The 10,163-nt window shown below is 36.6% G+C and overlaps 1 protein-coding gene across 1 annotated transcript in view; it reads right to left on the bottom strand.

The window, feature by feature from the left end:
* Positions 1-10,163, bottom strand: part of LOC107752750 (unconventional myosin-VI-like) — a 57,190-nt gene that overhangs the window by 26,972 nt on the left and 20,055 nt on the right. Inside the window, exons 12-18 of the mRNA XM_016568790.1 lie at positions 8,721-8,865; positions 5,683-5,840; positions 4,278-4,369; positions 3,976-4,048; positions 2,614-2,741; positions 1,155-1,250; positions 667-905 (exon numbers count right to left, since the gene is read on the bottom strand). Coding sequence (XP_016424276.1) covers positions 667-905; positions 1,155-1,250; positions 2,614-2,741; positions 3,976-4,048; positions 4,278-4,369; positions 5,683-5,840; positions 8,721-8,865 — 931 coding nt within the window. The remainder of the gene's footprint in view (positions 1-666; positions 906-1,154; positions 1,251-2,613; positions 2,742-3,975; positions 4,049-4,277; positions 4,370-5,682; positions 5,841-8,720; positions 8,866-10,163) is intronic.

Genomic DNA, 10,163 nt, shown 5'->3' with positions numbered 1-10,163 from the left:
CTGAATAAAAGTTTAAAAAAAATTTTTTTAACAATTAATGAAAATGAGAGACAGTATCAATATTTTTTGTAACATCGCTGCAACAGGAAAAAAAAAAAAAACATTTGTTGCATTTTTAAATTCAAAAGACAAAGATGTCAAATTTACAGCCACTTCCTTAGCAGCTGTATTAAAAAATAATAATAATAATAAAATAATTGCAGCAGCAGCACTGACTGGCTTTTTGTTTGTTATTTAATGCCAGGATAATATAACAGTGTTCAAAATATGCATTCAATAATTTAACATAAAATATAAAAAGTTTGACACGTAAAGCAAACAAGCACATTTTGTTCATTTTTATGTGCTACATATTTATTTCAGCCCCAGAACTTTTCACAGGGAAAGGCTGAAGAAACAGGAGAAGGTCTAAGAGAGGAGGATGAAGAAAGGGCAAAAGTTAGAAGGAAAGGAATTAGATCACCAGGTAAGAGGTAAAATGTCACTCACAAAAGCTTTTAAAACCTACATCTATCAAGAGGAACAAAAAAGAAAACAACTTAATGAATATCTAGTCCCACAAACATACAGCGGTCTAAAGACAAAGCCTTGAGGAACTCCTGATCTTTGGAAAGCCTGCAGTCTTGAGAGCTTAAATTTTTTTGTCATATCTTCAGGCCTGTTAACACCTTTGACAAAATGTGTTTCCTGGCTATCAGGAGAATAAGAAGTTCAAAGCATAAGGCCAGATTCACCTTGAATTTGTTTCCCACACTGATAAAGCTGAGTTTGCCAGCCTTTTGCTTTGAGTCCTTGGAATTGGAGTTGTTCTCAAAGAGATCCCCGACAAACTTGTCCTTCGACTCGCACACCAGGCTCTCCAAAGACATGTGGAGGGCGTCATTATTCTTCTCCACAAACTGGGTCTGCTCACACACATACACCATACACACACACACATACAAATCCCACAGGGCATAGAAATAAACGAAGTCAACCTCACAAAAAAACCAACAACTTTACCAAAGGGATTCCCCTAAGGGCCCAATTGTTTTTACAGTGTGGCAGAAATTAATTAACTTATGTTAAACATTGTCATGTTACAGAACTAAAACAATTAGATGGTTTCCAAACAAAACGGGATTCAGAATGAATTGAGTGAATTGGGACCTTACAGTCTCATAGCACACAGCGCCAGCAAAATGTCTTATGATGAAACCTTCATCATCTCTCAAATTCCGGTGGATTGTAAGCTTTGACTTCCTGGGCACCTGAAAAACCAGCACACACAGAATTAAACTTTCAGAAAAATCCATCTTTGCAGCTGTATTTTAATGGCTTCCTTCATATTTAGGTCTTGACATTGATGGAATGTCAGCGTAAAATCACATTTTAAAAAACTGTCAAGGAATGCCCAGGTCATATTTAACCCCATTAATCAAAAGAAATAAAGTAACAAATAACATTTCATATAAAGAAAATGTAGCCTAATTATGCATTGCAACATTGTATTTTTATTAAACATAAGCACATTAATTCCTCCCAGGTTTCAGTAGCCTAATATAATGCCAAAACATTTATGCATATTTGTAGTTTATAGTTAGTTTAATGTATTATTCAATTATAGCACTAAGACATGTTTGTTGTAATAATCAATGTGGAAATATTCAGTAAGATGGGGGAAGATGCCTCCCTGAAGAACATTGTGAATTTAATGCTAAATTGTAACATATTTTCAAATGCATTAGCATACAGGATAATGAAACTTCATCAAATATATTACTGAGGGAAATTAATGGAAATAATTGCTAATTTAATTCTTATAACACTAAATTGAAAATCATGAAAAGGGGCCATCTTTCCCCACTACTGGGGTAAGATGACTCGCTATCTAGGACAAAACAACCCCCTTATGTAAATTACTACCGTTGTCATCTGATTTTTGCATAATATGTTAAATACATATAATTTTTATGATTTCCTTTTTTTTTTTAAATGTCAGTACAGTGAAATACTAAATCAAACATTCTAAGTAAATGTATGCATTTTGACAATTTATTTGAATATCACATAATGACAAATCAAATGAATCCCAGACAAAAAGATATATATGAATTACACTGTATCATTTTATGAATACAGAGCGTTATTTTCAATTAGCCTATAGGTCATGATGAACAATGAGGATGTACATCAAAAATTATACAAAAAAAATAACTAATACTCCAGAGATCTATCATCTAACTTTAACTTTTCACTTCAAATCAAAACACACACACTTTAACAATACAAATCTAAATTAATTACATTTGCACTCAAAATTCTTGAGACACAATATATTTCAAATATTGATGTTCAAGATGAATAAGAACATTAATAAATGTCCTGAGATTAGATTTAGTGACATCTAAAGTCAAGAGGAAAATTCAAGTTGGAGGGGCATCTTATTCCATCTTCCTCTAAATATTAGGCTACTGCTTAACAATCCCTTAAGATATCTACATGATGACACTGAAGGTCAGATGAAAATGCAGAAAGTGAAAAACTACTATTAACTACTACTGCAGGCTGGTAGTGCAAGCTTTTCTTTGCTATATTGTAGTGTCTGCTGGAAAGAACCAAACCATATCTTACAGTGAGACGGAAGTGATCTTTGTGCTTGCTGTGAACCGCCTCTGCAAAGTGCTGATCACTGGGCTGGGGAAGACGGTTCTCCTCATCCAGAATATCCAAGATACCCACCAGCTTTGCCTCAACCAGATCTGCAAAGCAATAAAGTCACAGAGAGAAGTTTGGGGCTGACGACAGAAACTTTTTATGCGAATGAATTTGAGTTGAATAGTAAATTAATATATTCAATCCCCCCGCAGAAGGTATTATCCAAAGTGAAGTAGAACTCAGCAAGTTTAATGGACGAATGCAAAGTCTGTAGGCACACATAGACCTTTTTGATAATCAGTGCGAAAGCATCCGTCATATGCATAATTCATCTGAGACGTGCGCAGGTGAGAGAGGTGCGGACGCAAGCGTAGTCATGTATTTGCATGAGCAGACACCCGAGTATAAATGTGAGGTGACTGATGAGGAGACATGCAGGGAAAGGACCTACGCGTCCATTTGGAAGTCACAAGGACATGTGTTGCATCACTATCAAGAGAATTAGGAAAAGCAGAGCTGGCGAAAGGAAAGCAAGTCTTTCCCTTTGGAAAAGCAGTGGCATCTGCGATGCAGGTGTTGTGTGCCTACTTTTTGCACCGCATCAGAGGCAAGATGTTATGTTAAGCCACCTGCATACTGTGCAAACTCGCACAAGCCGTTAAGATTTGACAGCTTGGGCAAAAAAAAGAGGTGGTTTCTTTTGCAATGCATACGTGGAAGATCTTCAATAAGTCGTTAGGGGTTAAAACACAAACCGACTAAAAAGATAAAAGGCATTGGTTCTGATACCTCCAGACAGCACAGTTCGGTCTGGTGATGGTATTTGCATTCAGTGAACCGGGCGAAGATTTCACCGTGTGTCCTGAGATTGAACTGACTTTCTGTTCTGACAGGGTGATTTGGGTCAGACCGCACTGCTCAAGCCGGCATCAAAAAACTAAAACAGTGCGAGCTCTTCATCTTATCTCCTAAACCCTCTCCAGAGAGTTCGAGTGTGAGAGAGGTTCCTCCCAGGATTCATTCCTGTGTTATCTCAGGCACCCAGCATGGATTTCTGCTGGAATATTCATCTTCGGCATGTTTTGTCCAGAGAGTAACAGACATGGCGATTTATACAAATAACGATGTTGTCGTCTGGGAACAGTTATTTGACCTCTGAAGGTCATAATTTGAGAAGAAATTACATTTGCGCTGTAGCACGTTGGGTTTAGAGACCTTAGCATTTCCACGTGCGGAGGACTTCATTATATTTAAGTTGGCGTCTATGGGCCATAGTGCATCCGGTAATGAATGGAATGGAGGAAGGTCATTGTTATTCACAGCCAAAAGGACACTGACCTATGCAGTCCTGATTATCAACATAATGAACTTCATTCACTCCCAGGCCTTCTTTCTGATACAGCTCTTGCTCCTGGGGAGAAAAGAAAAAAAAACAACACAAGATAAGAGCATCGTTTTTGCTCAAAGTGGGAAAACGCTTAACTTAATTTGCTGGAACAAGAACGTCTCAAAAGAAGTTAAACTGGAATCGTTAAATCGGAACAGTTGTGTGCTTGCAATGAAAGATGAAATGGCTTCATGCGTCAGTTTTAAGAAGTCACAGATTGATACAAAAAATGCCAATAACACTGATGACTCACCGCTTTCAGTATGCGTTCATTAAAAAACTGCTGCAGCTTTTCGTTACAATAGTTGATGCAGAACTGCTCGAAGCTGTTGTGCTCAAAATACTCTGAACAGGAATATAAAAAAAACATTTTATGATTCATGTGCTAGGTAGATCTCTAAATGCATTTAACAGTCACACTATTACAGAGACACTGCTAGTGAGAGCCAATTATCGTTAATCCTACAGCATATTCTCAACCTTATTTCTGTGTAAGACAAGCTAATAGCTAGTTAATCATTTCATCTTCTATATATTCAATGAGTCATATCCCACACTGTGCTTATTTTAAAGTTTAAGGAATATTCCAAGTTACATACAAGTTAACCTCTATCGACAAACAGCATCTGTTGCTGTCAATTACAATGATTTGGTTTATAAAGACCCCAAAAAATGACAGTTATGCACTTATAATGAAAATACGCTTACCCCGTACTGTTTTGCAGGTTTACCTTACAGACTTTAATTGCAAGTATATTTCTTTATCTTTATTTGTTAGCATTTTCCCCTATTTTTCAATATTATTTTTAGTGCTGTCAAATGATTAATCGCGATTAATCGCATCCAAAATAAAAGTTTTTTTTACATAATATATGTGTGTATACTGTGTATATTTATTATGTATATATAAATACAAACACATGCATGTATATATTTAAGAAAAATATGTTATGTTTATATATTAAATATATTTATATATAATATAAAATATAAGAATATAAATATATAAATGTATATACACATGTAAATATTTTCAAAATATATACTGTATGTGTGTGCACTTATATATACATAATAAATATACACAGTACACATACATATTTTATGTAAACAAAAACTTTTATTTTGGATGCGATTAATCGTTTGACAGCACTAATTATTATTATTACTATCATTATTATATTTAGAAAGTAAATGCATTTTTTTTAAATATTTTTGACAAATAATTTTGACATTTGAGTCATATTTAATCCAGAATATACCTTTAAGAGCTTCACGCAAGTCAAAATAGCTCAGAAAGAGCTATAGTTACATACAGTGGGGTCCAAAACTCTGAGACCTCACTGAAAATCATTTTTAAAAAGTTGTAATTAAAACTAATAATCATTAAAACATTAATGAAATATTTAAGATTCTGTATGACTTCTATGTGTCTAATCAAATAAGTAAATTCAAATACCAAAAAATTCTGAAATCCATATTAATTTAGAAAATCTCATAAAACATGTGTATTAGAAAATTAGACTAAGTTGTCTCATTTCTCATATGCATCTGGTTGACAATTGGTTTGAAAATGTAAGAGCCATTAAAAACAGGTAAATGAGGACATTCAGTTAAGCCAACGTGACCCATCCATTGTGGCTATCACTCGGGCTCACCGAAGCCAGCGATGTCCAGCACGCCGATGAAGTTGGAGGACGTATCAAAGGGGAAGCACTGGTTGACCCGTTTGACCACATGATCAAAGAGCCGGCTGTAAATGGCTTTGGCGAGGGCATCGCGGGCATTGTTGGCCTGTTCCACCTTCAGAGGCACCCTGGAGAGGAGCAAAGTGGGACAGGAGGAGTCAAAATCTGGGCCAGGGCTTCTGCTAATGCCGCCTCATCAATACATGTCCCTTCTGTTTTACTCTGTCCAACTTTGCACTCTTAAGACAGTTGCTGTTTTACCACTCTAAGCAAAATGTGTAAAAACACTTTAAGGGAAAGCAGAACGCCAACGAGAAATAATTTTGAGTCAACATTTAATTTATTTTCCTTTCAATTCCATTATGATTGCAAACGCTCAAGGCTGCTGAAATATCTCCTCTGACTTTATTTGACCTGTGTTTCTACAGTTACACAGACAAACGAATATAATTACGGCTGTTACAGCCATAAATTTAAGCATCGGTAAAATTGTTTGGTAACGACATATGAGAGAAACATTTTTTTGAGGGGGGACTTGTATTTATTAGGACAAATGTAAATTGGGACAGTTTTCTGCTGAAAGCAAGTTGTTGTAGTTTTTTTAAATGACAATTACATGAGTTCCCTTAAGACCACGATTCCCAAAATTATGCAAGAAAATATGTAACCCTAATTGCTACCCTATTTGTAGCAATAACCAAAAATACATTGTATGGGTCAAAATGATCGATTTTTCTTTTATGCCAAAAATCATTAGGATATTAAGTAAAGATCATGTTACATATGCACCCTCAGATTCCAGATATTCAAATAGTTGTATCTCGACCAAATATTGTCCTATCCTAACAAACCATATATCTATGCAAATCATATTTATTCAGATGATGTATACATATCAATTTCATAAAGTTGACCCTCATGACTGGTTTTGTGGTTCAGGGTCACATTTGTTTATAGTATGCAAATAATTGGTTCTAAAAGGCCTAGAATACTTTTAATGCAAAAACGTTCATTCCAACCTTTTCTGCTTTGTTGTTCATCAGGTGTATAAAAACCGACTTAATGGTTCTCCTGCAGATTAATTACATAATTAAACTGAAAACAGCACAGGGAAAAGGATCCATCCATACTTATTTTGCAACGGGAACTTTGATAAATGTATATACGCAAAACAAACAGCACTTGAAATCCCAGTGAAGCTTAAAGGGCTTGAAATGCAGCAGGCCGGCGATATTACATGAAAACACAATAAATCTCTATAACACACGCCTGTTAAAGCAAAGCAGCTCATAATCACAAGACACAACGACTCCACCACTATCCTCAGGAGGAGTACGGATACCGGCGAACTGAAACTCCAGAACTGGATGATAAAACCTTCTTGCTCTCTCGACGGCGCCGTCCCGCTGTGGGAATACCTGCTGTGTGACTCTTATTGCCTGCACAGTTAATAAAAGCTGGACCTGGCTCACAATAATCTCTACGATCTCGAGTCTGCGAGATTGCTTTTCATTAACTCGCTTTCATGCTATTAGTGTATTCCCTCGAGAGGCTGCTGCGCTCTTCCTTCTCAATGTCACCTGCTTTGTTGAGTTTAACAGATTTTTAAAAATCGCAATACTCCTCTGAAATGAGGCTCTGTCAGGCACAAGCTGATGCCCTCTCCGGTGTCTAGCGGTGTGAAATGCAAGGGTCAGTGTAGCCTTGTTTGAATACAGTCTCCATAATTTTCCATAGAACGCATAGTGCATATGTACGTGGTTGTGCATCTGTTCGCAGTCAAATAAGGAGGGCAGTGAAACCTCTTGCGACTTTGATTCTCATCACACCTAAAAGACCCCAGGCCACTCCCTCAGACAAACATCCATTATTCATACAGTGCAAACACTCCCAGTCCAGCATCTGTGCTCTGTTTAATATTAATCCACCGAGCGCTGGCCTATCATTCAGACGGTGCAGAATATAAAACCCCACCTGGGCGACGAAGAACGGAGCATACGATTCAATCGAGGCAATCGAGTTTTTCCAATTGCTCTCTCCTTCGACAAATGGCGTGTGCAGTAATTGGACTGTGGGTTTTGCATGGAGAAAGCTGAGAAGAACTGGGCTTTTGTTTCACAAAATTGCAAGCCTGAGGCTCATCTTTAACCAGTAGTGGAGTGGTCTGGAACAAGCTGCTTGATACCTCAGGCCTTCTCTCTTACGTAATCAATAAAAAGAAATACGTCCGTTTAAATGCAGAAGACTTTGGATGGCAACTAGACTATTACGGGCCCTCAGCCAATTTAGTCTATGCCACATTTGATTATACTGACCATATCTCTAATGGAAAAGCTGCGATTAGCTATTTTCAGCTCTCCTCTCATCTGTGAGCGAGCGACCGGAGGATTCATTTAACAGTTATGCGAATGCGAATAGGGTGCAATGATGAAATGTAATACTAGAAGACGTTTCGCATCGTGGGGAAGATTGAGATGTGAGGAGAGCATGAAAAATACCAAGCAGGGATCTGTGCTTACTTTTTGATTATCATTTGGATGCAAACAGAGAAATAAAACAAAACCAGAGGGTCAGTGACTGAGCAGTAGGGCTGTGCGATTAATCGAAATCGAATCGAAATCACGATTTGAGACATTGCGATTTGCTAATCGCAAAGCCTGCGATGTGGACGCGATATTTGGTGGGATGTAATCTGGCAGATGGCAACCAATAGAACAACAGTAATTCATTTTGGAATAATGCCCAAAACAAAAAGGAATTTTGTAATGGTTTAATGGAAACTATAAGAATTTCTGTGATGGTTTCTATTGTTTTTTTCAGCAGGGTAATGATACCCATACTGTGCTGCACATTATTGACAATATTGAGCTGAAGCTTGACTTTGCAAATTTAAAATCGCAAATCAAATCGCAATATCTGTCAAAAAAAAAAATCGCAATTTGATATTTTCCCCCAAATCGCACAGCCCTACTAAGCAGATGTTAAGGTAAACATGTGGGGTCACTCACTTGATGACTGTGCCTTTGGCGCCCCCTGCAGTGGTGAGCATGACCCTGGTGGTGAGGCTGACTCTCAGGTCGTCCTCGTCCAGGCCCAGGAGCTCGGCACAGTATTCCAGAGTCTGACTGGTCTGGTTCTTCAGAATGCAGCCACCTGAGACCAGATGCAAATTTTTAATGGTCATCTTTAAACTGTGGCTCATCATGTTTCTTATGCTGCGTCTAGACAGCAGAGTTTTCTAAATGTTTCAATGTACTGATGCTTTCGAAGCTGTTAGTGACCTATCCCCCTGTTGAATAATCTGATCAAAATATTTCAGCGTCAATCATACACTAAGACAAAGGATTTAATTTTGTTGCTGCATTTATGTTGTTTTCATTTGGTTAAAAAAAAAGTGAATACCATTTTAAACAAAAGTTTAAATTTAAATGTCATGTGTCATTTATATCGACGATACTCTGAATACATTAGAGTACACATCTTAACTGCTATTTTCCAAAAAGATTTTAAATATAAATTAAGGATATATAAGGTTTAAAATGGTATTCACTTTTTTATTTTTTTTAACCAAATGAAATCAACATAAATGCAGCAACAAAATTAAATCCTTTAGATTTAATCCTTTTTTAGATTTAAATTTCCTTTTTTTAAATCCTAGATTTAAGAAAATGTTATCCTTAGACAGTGTATAATTGATGCAGACATATTTTGATATATATATATATATATATATCCTATCATATATTATTTATTTATTTATCCTGTCAAGATAAGGTTCAGCTTTTAAAATGTCATGTGGTACAAATTATAAATTATTTATTTTTTATAATTTGTACCACATGACATTTTAAAAGCTGAACCTTGTCATGTCCTAAAAGGTCAAAATACCTGATAATTTAAAAACTGATTTTGACACAGACATGACAGTCCAAAGTAGTCCTCTATGATCTTATGTTTATGCCTTCAAAAAAATTAGAAGGATTTTAATTTATATATTAAAAACATGTTCCTAATAGAAGATTAAAATTAATAGATACAAAAAAAGAAGAAGTTGTGCATTTGACTCAGTGTTGTCTAAGAGCTAAAAGTGTGCAAAAAAACGAATCTATAAAAGCACACTCCTTCAATCTCCTATCGTATCTCAGCCCTTTTCAAAAATATGTTCTCATACATAATAGTCTTCAGGTCTCCTGTAAGACCTCTGTAACATTAGGCTCTGTGTTTTCCAGCTGAAAGTATCTCAGGACAGCAGCTCCATTGTAAGCAGAGAAATGGAGCAGGCCAGAGCGGTAAAAGGTGTTGTACCGTCATCAGAAGAGGAAAACAAATCCTGGATGCACGTCTGGCAACACTAGAAAGAGCCCCGTTACCCCCACAGCAGCTCTCTAATGAGGTCTTTTGAGTTGGAGGAGGGCTGGCTGTGTGTGTGTGTGTGTGTGTGTGTGTGTGTG

Source organism: Sinocyclocheilus rhinocerous, unplaced genomic scaffold (genome assembly GCF_001515625.1).
Source record: "Sinocyclocheilus rhinocerous isolate Xijiao unplaced genomic scaffold, SAMN03320098_v1.1 scaffold61, whole genome shotgun sequence".
In the NCBI taxonomy this organism is placed as follows: Eukaryota; Metazoa; Chordata; class Actinopteri; order Cypriniformes; family Cyprinidae; genus Sinocyclocheilus; species Sinocyclocheilus rhinocerous.
Note: the sequence above shows the minus strand (reverse complement) of the source record. Positions and strands in the feature narration are given on the sequence as shown.